The sequence below is a fragment of the Episyrphus balteatus genome, chromosome 4 (assembly GCF_945859705.1).
Source record: "Episyrphus balteatus chromosome 4, idEpiBalt1.1, whole genome shotgun sequence".
Lineage (NCBI taxonomy): Eukaryota > Metazoa > Arthropoda > Insecta > Diptera > Syrphidae > Episyrphus > Episyrphus balteatus.
In genome coordinates this window covers 77775604-77790896 of record NC_079137.1, presented here as the reverse complement: position 1 = coordinate 77790896, position 15293 = coordinate 77775604, and the positions used below count along the sequence as shown (strand labels likewise).

The window sequence follows — 15293 nt, the reverse complement described above, 5'->3', positions numbered from 1 at the left end:
TCGACTATGAAAACTGGCAAGAAAGTTGTGACATAAGGGCTTCGCAAAAGCTTCTTTTCAGCATCAGTAAACGCCTTATAAGGATATGTTTGGAAGCAATGAAGCTAGTATACCGTCGTTTTACACTTACCAATTACAGAAATCTTAACGAAACTTTATCGAAGTTAAAATGTATTTTCTGTTAGCTTTAAAGAAGCTGAAATACTATTTTGGAATTTTGTTTACATTCCACTAAGTAAGTTTAAGCATCATCGAGGGAGATTTTGATTCATTATTTTGAATCAAAGATGCACAAGGCCTTTCAATAAATAACTCGATAGAATTCATTTTACAATATAAAATTGTTTGTGAAGCTTTTAGATCATAAAAGAAATGGCATTTTGCAATAACTTTTGTTTTGTTATACTCGTAAACATAAGGAATCGAAAGGATGTTCATTGATGTACAAGGTTGCTGTTTTAATAGGGTACAGCTGCAACATCAAAACCCTTAAAGTTTCTCTGTTTTTTTTTTAATTTTTCATCATTTCTTTTGTTTTTTTGTTAGAAATTTTACTCAAAGCACCTATCAAAGGTAAAACTTGGTAAAGGTTCGTGCCAACTTCGTCCTTATAAATCTAACCAATTTTGAAAATTATTGCATGTTGATGTTGAGTCTCTACCAAAGACTCAACTCATACACCGACGAAAATTTCAACGCCATCCAGTTTAGGGTGTTGAAGAATAAACCTCCTTCATAGTTTAGCCCCACACACCTTTGCACCATTCTATAGATCCTGATCCCATCATGATAGTTTTTAAACTTTACTCCTTGTTTAGGTCTTGTGTGAGTGTGTGTAGAGTTGTTTGCTTTGATTTCCTACATTATCACCCCTAACTTCAATGTTCCCTTATTTTATACCAAAGACTTTAAGGTAAAAAAGTGGGATATTACCGAGTGAAAAATTAAGTGCTATGGGGTCGTCGGTCGGAGTGGTGGAAGACTAACTATAAGGTACATTGATTCGGTTATTATATACAAACTTACATTCCAGGTATACATTTTTATAGTTGTGTGTACATTTAGCCTTATATCTATAATAGTCAAAGCCAAAATAAGAATTTAGGGCGGGAAGAGAGAAAGAGAAAAATTCCTAAAGTAGCGAGTTTTCTGCATTTTTTTGTTCGACGACTTTGGTAAGAGAGCTTCGATCTAACAAATTTTATTCCTTTCAAGAAGTTAGTATGTGGTCGCGTGTTGTACGCCTTATCTACACAGTCATTTGTAAAAAAAAAAACTACACTCGTGTATATAATGTAACTAACTGAAAAAGAAAATTATACATGAAAAATATAATATGCTCTGCGTGTGGGTAAGGTAGGTGTATTTTGAGTTTCTAGAATTTTTATTTTTTCGGAGTATAAAGTCTTGTTTCGAGATAATCGTTCGATATCAACGAAAAAAATCTCTTTTCAAAAAAAAAAAAACTATATAAAAAATAAACAGGATACATGGAAAAGAATGTTATTCTTGTTCGACACACCTGCAATGTTTTTTTATTTCATTTTTTTTTTAGTTTATGTATGGAAAGTAAATAACAATTTGTCAAATAAGAAATAAAATTATTCCACAAAATAAATTATTATAAGCTAGATGATTGAATGTTCTATGACGTGTATAATGGATTTTGTATGCTTCTATAGAGACATGGACAAAGCATGAATTTAAATAAAACTGGCGTTACCCCCACCGAATGGCAGGTACTAATTATACCAAAATAAATGGCGCCCAACGCTATAGAAGGTAAAAAATAGACTTAATTCTTTAATCTCTAATAAAGGATCTTTAAGCGAAAATCGTTGACACTTATTTTTGTTCTGTTTTTTTTTTTTATATTGTTGGTTTGTTAGAGTTGGGGTCTGGTTGTTCATTTATTGAATGGAAATAATTTGTTAATGGAGATGGAATTCTATTTTTAGAAGAATAGCCTAGACAAATTATAGATAATGAGCTTAACAAAAAAATATTGATAGTTTGTAAGTTGAAAGAATATATTGATGAAATAGAGGATTATAAAGATTTTAACTCCATTAACTTTTTGACTGAAAAGGAGGGGAACTCAGAACTATATTAAATTTTTCCAAATTTTGAGGAAGAGAAAGAAAGCTAGACAAAAATAACTCTGAGACGAATTTGTCTGCCAATTAAAAATAAACGGTAAATTGCTCCATATTTAATACACTCAACGTTTTATCAATATGTATTGATTCAAAAATTTACAAAAAAAAAAAACATTTGGCATTAAGTTGAAAAACAGTTCTTTTGTTATAGGCTATTGATTATGTCGAAAAAAACAGGGTAATAAGGAACTAAGACGTTCACGGGTTTTTATTGCAGGAATCGTTCAATGGGTTATAAAAGAAGATAAAACCGCGGAGTGCTATTAAATGAGAGGGTGGAAACTGAAGATAGGGGCGCAAAAGCCCCCTTTTTGTTTTTTTCAATATACCTCGTAAACCAAGCAAAATTTTGGTATATTGTCTATTCAACTTTTTGTAGAGAATTAAATTTCCAATTGGAATAATGTTTTTTAAAAATTGAAAAAAAAATTTCCATACCAAAATAGTCGAAACAATCATAAAAAAAATATCAAAAAAATCGATTTTTTGAGTTTTTTTGCTTTTTTAGTTGTACATTTTTTTTGGGTTGAGATAGACATAAACATTGCTCCAAAGAAAAAAAGAAGGTTAAATTTCCTTCAAAATGCTGTACTCACTAAATTTTTTCATTGAAAATTGACCGAAGTATGGTCATTTTAATCTATCTTTTTTTTCGCATTTTTAGTTTTACTTAAGTAAAACAGAAACATTTGAGGGGAAAGTACGATTACTTAAGCACCAAGAACCAGGGTTGCAAAAGCTTAAGCTATTTCCTAGCTTAAGCTTTGATTTAATTCAAGAGTCAATAATGGGCTTGTGAATTACAAAAAAATCAATTCTCAAGCTCTTAGAAATTTACGATTTGAAAAAAAATTTAATTCACAAGCTAGTTTTGAGTTTTGAATTAAACAAAAATTTAACTCGTAAGCTAGTATGTAATTAGGAATTAAAGAAAAATTCAATTCATAAGCTAGCTTCGAATTATGAATTAAACAAAAATTTAATTCACAAGCTAGTTTTGAATTATGAATTAAACAAAAATTTAATTCACAAGCTAGTTTGGAATTGTAAATTAAAAAAAAAGTTTAATTCATAAGCTCTTTTTGACTTGTGAGTTGTAAAAAAATTCAATTCATAAGCTCTCAGGGACTTTGATTGAATTGTGAATTGAAGAAAAATCAATTCATAAGCTCTCACTAAAAGATAGGTAATGCTGCAATGTATGCTACAAACATATATTAAGTTTGGTTTTTGTTATACAGAAAGTCATTTCAGCTCATTTATGTAATAAAAACAAAATTTTTTGTATTTAATATTAGAAATGTCAAAATATTTTTTTATTTAATTTATATAGGTATTTAAATACATTTAATTGATATGCAAAAAAAAAAAAACAATTCAAAACACAAACAAAAAAGTTTCTTTCTACAACACAGAAAACAGTTTAAGCTGTAACACATATTCCCCTCTCAATTTCTCTGCAACATATGTCTTCAAAATCACTGGAAAGATTGTTTTCATACGTGACCCTTCTCGATCTGCCAAAAAATAATAGATTAGGCAATGAGCAGTTTGAGATGAGGGTTTTATGTAAAGCTAATTCAAAAAAAAAATATTTGTAATTATATTAATTTGAATATTAAAAAATATTAATATTCATTATTTTGTTCCTCTAGTTTTAAGTGAAAATATTTTTTTGTTATATTTTTTTTTGTTTTTCTATGAAATTAATTTTATTTTGCTTTAATGTATATTTTTTTTTATTATATAACCTTTGTGATACCTACTTGAAAAAAAAAATGATTTTTTTTATTACTTTTTCACTAAATAGTGGAGTCAAATTAGCTTTATACCTCGGAATCCAGGGAAAGTCGATGCATCTGAAAAACGAGTATAGGACTGCATTATAAAAGGGTCAAATAAGAAAGTTAAAAAAAAAATTTCACCGCTCTCGATTACAACAGTTTTTATGGACCGTTTACTGTCATTCCGTATGCAAGCGTCAATCGGAATTGCTGTCTCATTTTAGATTTTGCTCAAACTTTGTAGGGATGTTCTCTAGGACTGTAAGGAAGCAAATCAATGATGATTTAATTTTAAGTTGCGTGGTTTCCCCGCTACCCGCATTCGAACTTTTTCAGAAGGTCATTTTTATGTTATTATAACTTTGCGTCTACTAAAGATATCTTTTTGTTTGAAACGCCATTTTAAAGCTTAAGAATAGTAATTTTTGAATACATATGTATTAAAAAATTACGTAATAATTATCCCTGAATTAAAAATAATTTTTGAAAAACTGGTAATTTTGCTGATTTCTCATGGTCAAGAACTGATAATGAGATTTTGTAGAGGGGTTAAATACAATCATTGTTTACTATGGGAGGGAGGGTCAATGTCCCCCCGTTTTGGAGGGAGGGGCAATTTTCTAAAAAAAAATGCTTAAAATTAAAAAAATTATTAAAAAACAACGGCAACACTTACAGTTTTGATTGATACTTTTTTCAAAAGCTAGAATTATGAACTTAATATTAATTTTAAAATGAAGTTATTTTAATCAATTCTTTTCGACAAGGACAAGGAATTATGGAAACACTTAGATGTCAGATACCAACAAGGCGACATGGCTGCAAGGCGACATTGTGACAAAGCTACATGGCGACAAGGTCACATGGCGACAAGGCGACAAGGTTACAATGCGACAAGGCGACAATGCGACAAGGCGACAAGACGACAATGCGACATGGTGACAAGGCGACAATCCGACAAGGTGACATGGCGACCGACAGGGCGATATGGCGATATGTCGACAGGGCGACAAGGCGACATGGCGACAAGGTGACATTTTTGTATAACTTTTACTTATTATTTTCTATAGTTTTTTTTAATATTAAAATGCTTGTTTAATTTATCTTTACTTTATCTCCGGAGTTGCATATTTATTTATTTTACCTGGGTTCGAACTACGGCATACGTTCGTTAACGTTTTGACTATTGCTCTCTTTCTCTAATCAGAAGAAAATGATAAAGAAATATAGCGTCAATACGTTAACGAACCGATTAAAGCCTTGCGGCACTAACGTCGACATCAAAATCATTTAAGTTAGTTTTAATATTTTTGTATACGATCCCTGGCAGCCTTTAACCTAACCTAACCTTATGGTAAATATTTTCAGGTTTGGAAGTAATGAAAATTTTTTACAAAAAGTGTATTTATTTCTTAGATTTGATGACAACTGGCAATCTTTGACCTCTCCCAAAAAGAATTTCTCTTAATAAGTCAATAACTTTGAACTTATGATTACTTTTTGTTCCTTATGACATTGGGTTTTATTTAAAATTTGGGAGTAGAAAATTTTGAAACATTTTTGATTGTCACTCTGAGAGCATGAAAATTAGATTTTTAAGTCCGACTTAAATCCTTTATTTGGAGAGCTTTTATGGGAGCTAAGATTTAAAGAGAAAATAATTAAATTAATTAAGAAAGACAACAACAAAATTTTTTTCTGTTTTAGATTTATTTTTGCAAAGCTTTTTCGTGTGTGTATTTACATTTATATCCTTTCATTTTGTTTATAAATTAATATAATAATGTTTTTTGTTTTTCTTGTCTTTGTCGATATTACAAATACGATTTATATGTAATGTGGTATTTGAATAATTTTCGAAATCGATTTTTTGAAATTAATTTTTTCTATATATAACTATAATAATCATAATAATAATAATATTTTTCTTCATGTAAATAAATTAATATCTCTTTGTTTTTTTTTTGTTGTAATAAGTAATAAATAATGTATATCATAATAATAATAATAATTTTTGTTTTTTTTTTTGAGAATATTACTTACGAAATAAATAAATTACATTCTGTTTTTTTTTTTCTTTTTCTTTTTTTTAATAATAAACATTTTGTTTTTCTTGTAATAAAAATACAAACATAAACAATAAAATATATAAGCATAGAATATATAAGGTTTTAATACGATAACGTGACTTTTTTTTATATATTTTAATTTTTTTTGTCTAAACTTTTTTTTTTTGATAAATAGAAAACAATTTTTTTTACAATTGGCGTTTTTTAATTGTCTGCCACTTAACTTAGAAATAAATTGTTTGAATTAATAAAAAGTTATAAAGTTTTTTTTTTTTTATATACAATTTTAATGATTTTTGTTTTGTGTGTAGGTACAAACTGTTTTTGTTTTTTTTATTTCGAGATATTGCAAATTTTTTTCTATGCGATTTAAACGAGGTGGATTTATACATTTAATTTATATATATTTGTAATAAATGGGCGGGGATCTTAAACTCAAATTGGTCATTGACTTTCTTTAGGTATTCTGTTTATTTTTCATTTCTTTAATAAATTGAGACTCTTTGGATTCAAGTTAAAGTAAAACAAAATTTTGCTTAACAAATTGTTGTTTTAAAACAAAGCTGAATTTCATTTTTTTTTTCTTAAAGTTCATTCTTAGTAATTTTATCTTTCAATATAAATACAGCACCCTATTTGTCATTCTTTCAAAACAAAAAAACTTAGCACTTTGAAGTTTTCTCGTATATTTGTTTTTTTTTTTTTTTATTAAATTTAAATTTAAGAGTATTTTATAGTTTTTCTTTATTTTGTTTTACTGTAATCTAATGCATCCTCAAAACGATTTAAAAGCTTTTTCATACCATTTCATTGGATATTAATATGTACAATACAATTAATTTCATTTATCAATTGTTCGCATAAGCGCTGTGCCCTAAAGTATGTGAATATTTTCAGTTTCTTAATTTTTTGGTACTTAATTTTTTTGTTTCTTATTTGAATGTGTGTCATGAGATGAATTATATTTCTATAAAAGTTTTGGGAGTGTTTTATTTATCTGATTTTTAAATGTGATATTTGTTTTATTATTTTATTTTAAGTGCAGTTAATTTAAATTTAATTGTTCTTATGTCAAAATTATGTCTTTTTTAGTTGAGTGTTATTAAAGTTTAATCTGTGATGTGTGGTTTTGGTTTTGTTTTTTTTTTATTTATTATTTTATTTAGTGGTGATAGTGTTGAATTTTTTTCCTTTTGCGAAACTAGAAAATCCAAACAAAAAATTTAAAATAAATTGTTTTCTTGAAAGGCACCTATCGATTTTTTTTTTGTTTGTTAAATATTATTAAATTTATAGCATTTTATCTACTAAATAAATTTTTTACTTATATTTATAACAATTTATTAGAATTTGTTTGTTTTTTTTTTCTTTATGAAAATTATTTAACATTTTGTTTTTACTTTAAGATTTAATTTTAATTTATTTAATAATATTTAAAATTTCTTATAAGAGTACCTTTATTTTTGTTTTTCTTGTTTGTTGTTTTGTGATATTTAAGCATTGGCATCTTTTGGATTTTTGTTTTTTTTTTTTTTATATAATTAATTTATTGTGAATATAGAAAATAAAAATTCATAAGAAATTTATGCACATATTTTATTTATACATTTTAAAATGAGATGAAAAATGTTTTTCTTTGTTGTAATTTGTGATAATTTTTTTTTATTAAGTTTTGGCAATAATTTATATATAAAATTAGTCAATAAGTAATTAATAACTTTTTTTTTTGTTTTTTTCCTTGAATATAAAAATCTACTTAAGTGCAAGTGAAGGCAATAAAATATTAGACATTGTGTGATGATTTTTAGTTTAAAAAATATGAAACGAGTTTTATTTTAATTTTTTTTAATTTTAATATTTACATAATTGTTTTTGTTTTTTTTTCAATATTAACGCTTTTAAAATGTATTTTAATTTTTTACTGTACAAAACAGAATAATTGAAGCATTGATTTTGTTTTGATTGTGAAACTTAAAAAGAAATATTGTTTAATGCTCCTTAAAATATGCAAAATTAGTTAGAAGTCATCTTGTCGAATTTAAATGAAAAGAAATTAAAATAAAACACAAACAAAAAGTCATTCTATTTTTATAATATATTGCAAAATTATATTTTTATTTTTTAATAATGTAAAAGTGAAAATTGCAGAGTCATGGCCTGATTTTTTTGATTCTATGGGTGATTGAAAAATTGATTCTTCAAAAAAAGCTAATAAATCTTAACTCTTTTGGAATTCAAATCAATAGCCTACAATAGTGTTGCGAGATATATTTTGATTTTATGTGTAGGTAGTTTGAAGGTAGAACAAAAAAAAAAGAAGAAAACTGGAATCAAAAACAGGTATTTCAAAATTTTCAATTTCCCACTCAAATAAAAACTACAAAACTTTCTATAAAAAACGCGATTTCATTCATATTACATTTTTTTGTCCATTTGGACAGTGAATTTTTTGGAAATTTTTAACAATATATTTTCAGATATTTTAGTTGACATAGAATAGTTATAATTTAATCTATTGTAAAATAACATTTGCACCGATGTTTTGAATGAGCTCTCTGATATTACTATTTGAAATTATAGGAACAACATAAGTCTCCTATGAAGTTAAATCACAGAAAAATTAATTTCAATTAAATATTCTTAGTAGTTTATTACCAAAAATCAGCTTTAATATTTTAAATACCACTGCGTTACCAAGATAAACCACAATTTTACCGTGATTTGCAAACAATTCAATTCAAATTTGGGTTTCAAACTTGTAAATGTAAATAATGTTAATTTTATAACTCAATATAGTTTTTCTACTAATTTGTACTTTTTCTTCATGAAAATTGAAATTCAACATTTTTTAGACATTTTTTTAGGCACTAAGTAGTATTTTGGCCCTTATATAAAAAGGTGCGTTTTCATAACAATTACCAAATGCGACGTGGGGACATATTTTTGTAACGGGTGTGACATTATAAAAAAAAACTTATTTGTGCAGTATGTAAATATTAAAGAAGAAGAGTATTCTTTCATATTCAGAACATTAAAATTGAAAATTATTATTATAGACGCAAAAAATCATTAAAAACGGTAATTTCTAGACAAAAAACCGATACACTGGAGCGTAAACCACCAAATCATATTGTCGGAATAGATTTTCTCTTATTGTTCTTCAAATTTAAGTCGAGGATCAATGTATTTTAAAGAAAAAAATATAACGATAGACGACAAAATGTCTCTATATTTTCAGAAAGAGCTTTGTTTCGAAAAATATCGAAAACCTAAGCCAAGTTTTTTTTTTCAATAGTTGTACCGAATTCAGCACAACTGTATTACTGGAATAGACGAATCACAACTTTTCTACAGAAAAAGTTAAAACAAAAAAATTTATATCTGGATTAGGATTTATAATCTTTGCATAAGTCAAAGTAATTTTAATTATTTAAATTGAGCAAAAAAATATTCTCAAAAGCGGAGTTGCTTATTTCTTCGGTACTGAAAAATCTTCACTTATGTCGTTTTCGATTGGTTTCACTCAACGATTCACTTATTCTGAAATCCAATAAAACACTTTGAATCGCTTCTACTCAATTCTGAAATTTTATGTATTGGTAAATATAGGTAATGAAATTAATTTTTTTTGCTTTTCGACTAGGAAATTTGGTTTGACGTTTAATTTATTTGAGTATTAGTGATTTTGAGTAAATTCTGTTTTGAAATCAAGAAGGGAATTTCTCTTCTGAGAAGCGTGCCTCCTGTCATATTCGTGCGAATAAAACACTTTCAAAAGGCTTCTGAATGCTAATCGAAAACGACATAACTTAAATACACTTAAGCCTTTACACGCAATATTCTTAACTATGTAATGGAAACCGAAATCAAGCGCTCAGTTCATGTGAAATGTTAAATTTGAAACGAAATTACTTTGTTATACCTATGGATATCATCAATACATATTTTGCAAGTTAGAATTGAACAAAATAAATTAATTTTGTGAAATCTCATTGAAAGAATTCATTTACTGTCTTATTCAAAATCTCAAGCCCAATTCTGTATTCCATGTAAACAAAATTCTACCAGAAAAAGTTTCATTTAACTATCCACCTATTATAAAAAAACTAGCAAATAGTTATTAATGGTCGAAAAATTTCTATTGTTGAGATTACTTTATCGGGTAAGTTAATACTATGTTTTTGACTGAAAAAAAAATATCTAGTTCTTAAATTTTAAGCCCTGATTTTTCAATCGTCAGTTAGACTATCAGAAGAATAAATTTCAATATAAAAAAAACTTTTATTCCTAGGAATAAGCTCTATCTGAGGTTTATCTGACTATTGAAAAATTGGCCCTAACTCTCTTGAGCTTTGCTATACAAATAAAAAGAAAATGGAAAAAACTGTATTTTGGTTGGAAATATTTAATAAATTAAACAATTACTTATTTTTGTTAAATTGGGTAGCATTAAATATAATTTTGCAAAAGTTTTGTGTTTATTTTTTATCATTGCCTTCAATTTTTAAGTGCGTGAGCAAATTTTAAGCATTAAACAAATTTAATTTTTATTTTTATGGACGGGCAAACATATTTTAGGTGGAAATATTCTGTTTTTTTTTTTTTTTTGTATTGCATGTAAAGTTATTTATAGCGATTGTCAATATTGTAAATACAATTATAATTTGGGTAAAATACATTTTTTATTTTGCTTTTCTTTTTAAATTGTTTTAATTTTATATAAAAAAACACGCAAATAAAAACAAATAAAACAAATTATGTATTTTTTGCAAAAATTGTACAACATTAAATATAGTGTAATTATATTTTTTTGGTTTTCTTCTTTAAAGGCAATGTCATTTTTTGAAAAATAGTTTATTTTTTAATGTAAATATTAATACTTAATCATACAATTTAATGGTTAGTGGTTCTTTTATTTTTTTTTGTTTTCTTTTAATTTCATAAAAAGCACTTACATATTTTATTAAATTATTTATTTACTTTTTGGTTTTGTAATTTTAATAATTAAATAACAAATTATTTTTATTTATTTTTTATGCGTTTTTTTGGTCTTAAGTAAAATTTTTTTTGTTTAACAAATTTAACATTCGAACAAAACTACTTAAAATTTGTGTGTTATGTGTTTATTTTGTTTTAATTTTAATTTAAAATGAAAAAAAAGTTAAGAAAATAAAATAGAGGAGCAGTTTGGAAAAACAAATTTTGTGTTTTTTGTTTTGAATAAGTTTTATCTTATTTACAGAGAAAATTTATAAATAATAAAAAATAATATTTTGATATGTATTTTCAATCCACATTGGATGCATAAGTTTCTCATTTTCTATATAAATTTATTTATTTTTTAAAAATAAAATTCCAACCATTCTTTATTTCATTTTTTTTTTATCGCATTCCTTAAAATCGTGTAAGCTATTTTTTGTTTTGTTTTTGATTTCAACCAATATTGGGAAAGAAAATAAGTATTTGTGAGCCCTATAACGTTTTGTGTTTTTTTGTTTAAACATAATTTACTTATTGTTTTTCTCACACGCAGATTTTTTGTCTTGGTATTTACGTTTTTTTTTTGTTTGTTTGTTATTTTTAAGTTTTAAAACTATTTTCTATGTTTTTTTGCGATCATTGTGTATTTTTTTTTTAATTGTAAGTCTTAATTTTTTTTTATCTAAGCTGGCGTTAATTATAAATTAAAATAAAATAAAAATCGAATTGCTTACGTTTTGGTTTGCATGGTTTTTTAAAACTACAAGGATTTTTGTTTGCTTTGGTTTTTTTTTTGGTTCGAGTGCGTAGAGTGTGTCTTATTCTTAAAAGTAAATCGTTGTTTATCGATAAAATTTAATATTTTATTAGCATTTTTATTTTTTGTTGTTTTTCTTAAACAAATGTAAAAAATATTAAAGAAAACAAAAAAATCAAATACATCAATGCCAACAATAGTCGACATGTTTTTTTTTTTAATTTTTTGTCTTATAATAAAAGTTTTTTTTTTATTTTCTTAATTTTAAAAAATATTTTACAGAGCAATAAAATTTTAATTAAATTGCCAAATCTAATGTGCCTATATTTTTGTTTTTATTTAGTTTTATTTTCTTATTATTTTAATGCAAATAGTACAAGAAACTTTATGATTGAATTAAATTTTACTATTTTTTCATTTTTATTTTGTTAGGTTTTTGTATTATTATATTTATAAAAGGCAGTCAATATAATTTGTTTTAAAATATTATTTTTTAATCATTTCCCTTTTCGTATATGTAAAACATCCTACTGAAATGATTTCTTATTTTTTTTTTTGTTTCTTGTTGCTTCTAATTTTGTATTTTTAATATTTTTTCTAATTTGCATTATTTAATTTAAATTTATCACTTAAGTGTTTCCCTCTGTTAATTTTTTATATATAATTTTTGTTTTTTTTTCATATTTTTTAAATTTATAACTAATTTATATTTCACAGTTTTGACGATTTCTTTTCAAGTATTGGTTCTATAACAAACAATCAAAAATTAAATTATACAAAACAAAATATTAACATTTTTTTTTACTAAGAATCACAAAAGTTTTGTTTTTTAATTAGAATTTATTTTTTCATTTATATTTATAATTATATCTATTTTTTAGCGTAATGTTTTTTTTTTTTTTTTTTAATTTAACTTTGCTTTTTCAATTTATTTTTATTTATTTTTTTAAGATAATAATTCTAAACTAGCAATTTAATTTGTTTTGGTTTTTTGTCTTATTAAATTTTTTGTTTGCGTTTTCATTTTTTTTTTTAATTTGTGGCATGTGTTGTTGTGTGTATGTATTTCATGTGTATGTATGAGTGTGTGTTTTAGTATTTAAAATAACTTCTAGGAGAATCCTTTATAATGAACAAAAAAAAAAATTAGGAAAATCGAATAAGCCGTTGGAAATGTTATCCTTGCAATGACATCGATCGTTTTGGCCACACGAATTGGATGTGGTGGTTCTTTTTTTCGTACTTGTACGAAACACGTCTGAAATGGAGGAAAAGAATATTGTATTAATAAACTTTTTAAAAATATTTTTAAACATACAGATTTTTTGTTTAAATTTGAAAAAAAATATCGTGCAACATTACTTGTATATTGGCTTGTTTATTTGAAAAAAATTCGTAAATTATTTAATATACAAATTTATTATCTCTAATGTTAAACGGTTCTTACAAGTATGTTTAGATTTGACCACTTGACAGTTCTTCCGTGCACAATTAACTCTTATTTCGAAAAAAAAAAACTTTCGAATGGTATAGATTTTAAACAAATTTTCAATGTGTTGGCCATTCGAACGATTTCCTCAAGTTTATTAAAAATAAACTGCAAGATTAAATCGCATTGATTGTTCAAAGTAAAATATATTAGATTACCTTTGAAAACTTTAACTTTGGATGTGTTATCAGAAAAAAAGATTTCGATAAACGTAGTTAGCCATTTAATTTCTTGTATAAAAAAAGAATTTCAAAAAAAATTATTTTTGAAAATAATTGTTGGTTTTTATTTCAAAATATTTTTTTTAATAAATAAAAATTTTCAAAAATAAAACAAAATTTCAAAAAACTCATCTAACTGTTTTATAAAAATTGGTTTAAAAAGATTGTAATGTTAAAAAAAAGACCAAAACTGTGTTAGGACATGAAGTAGTTTCGGCTGTGGCTTAAAATAGAGACAGAAACCGACAAAATTGTGACAAACAGTTCTGGTTTTGCATTCTCTACAAATGACAAATCCTAAGCTTTGCCTTGCTACACATTACTATACTTATACATATTATCGTAAGTAAAGATGAAGCTTAAAACTTAAAAAAAAGACCGAATTTCAAAATAAACCTCCGCCCATCTTTAGTTACTCAAAACAAAAGAGTTGAGCAGCGAACTTTTTTTTTTGGAACTTGATCTTTATTTTTTTGATCTTGCAACAATTCTCAAGTATATTTTTGTTTTCAGTAAAAAATTGTATAAAATATATATATTCCAAAATTATGTGATTAACAAGTAAAGGCAGCTCCCTCTAATTCGAACTTTTTCTGGGTCGAATGAATTTCCCTCTAACTCGATTTTTTTTATAATCTCAATTACTTAGAAATTTTGTTTATTAAATATTTGTTCACTAAATTGTATAAGCTTTTCCCATTCTTCTTTGTAATTACGCCACTTTTCATTCATTTTCAAATTCATTTCATTGAATTTGATATTCCACATCCTAACTCAACTCTTCTAGGCCTATTTATTTTAAATAAATTTTACAGCAACATTATTAAATTTCAATGACCTCCAGTTTTCCATCCAAGTTTGCAATAAAAGCTCTTCATTTTTAATTGATGGAACTAAGCCTACAAAATTGCAAATTTATTTAAAAAAAAAACGCACATAACAAAGTTTCTTTTCTGATAGATTTAAAAACTATCATAATCAAGAAAAATTCAAGAGATTTTGTTTTTGTACTTTAAAAAACAAAATTCATATTAAAAATAATGAATGAAATTTCCAGCTTTACATATATAAACAAAAATCAGTAAAACTAAAGTTGACTGTACGAACATGAGTTAACCAGTTAATTTATTGATAGTTATGTTCCTACATACATAATACAAACTTTTACTTCCGAATTCCATGTATTTTCTTGTCATAAAAAACTTTGAAAAACATTTGATAATAAAATATAACCTCTTTCTAACTGTCTATGTGGGGTATTTGCATGTCAACAGAAATTTAATATCATCTAGATATGGTTTCTATCCTTTGACATGGTTGTAAAAATTTAAAAGCTCCCTTGTATCAAATTCATGATTGAAATTATACAACCAGTATTAAACGAGGACATCTCTATATTTAATATAAAGTTCTTCTTTCCCTACCATCAAATCCAACCTTAACTATGTCTAGATAACAACTTTCACAGACCTTTATTAAAATTTATTACATTTCTTATGAATTTTTAAAATTGTTCATTTTCATTTAACAACAGTTTTGACTCATTATCATAATATCATACATAATGGAAATTATCTAATTTCCCCTTTTTCATCGTTTCATATTATCATATCTAAAGTTAACTTTCTACAACATTTAGTTTTGATACCATAACTAAGTTTTGCATAGATAAAGATAGAGTCTTCGTCTATCTTTAGATGACAAGGACATTTTGGTCTCTATATTTTCTTATAACTTTATAATTGATGGAAAACTTTTTTAAAAGCCTCATGCACACACAGAGACCCAAATCAAATTACTTATACACACCTTGCTACCGTTTCTTCGTTGTGTC

The 15293-nt window shown here is 25.3% G+C and overlaps 1 protein-coding gene across 14 annotated transcripts in view; it reads right to left on the bottom strand.

Annotated features, from left to right (window-relative positions):
* Positions 1-12766: 12766 nt before the first annotated feature.
* The window catches only part of LOC129917763 (uncharacterized), a 116931-nt gene continuing 114404 nt past the window's right edge, over positions 12767-15293 (bottom strand). For all 14 annotated transcript variants that reach the window (XM_055997856.1, XM_055997859.1, XM_055997860.1 and 11 more), the window contains one exon: positions 12767-13007. In XM_055997856.1, coding sequence (XP_055853831.1) covers positions 12861-13007 — 147 coding nt within the window. In that variant the 3' untranslated portion in view covers positions 12767-12860. The remainder of the gene's footprint in view (positions 13008-15293) is intronic.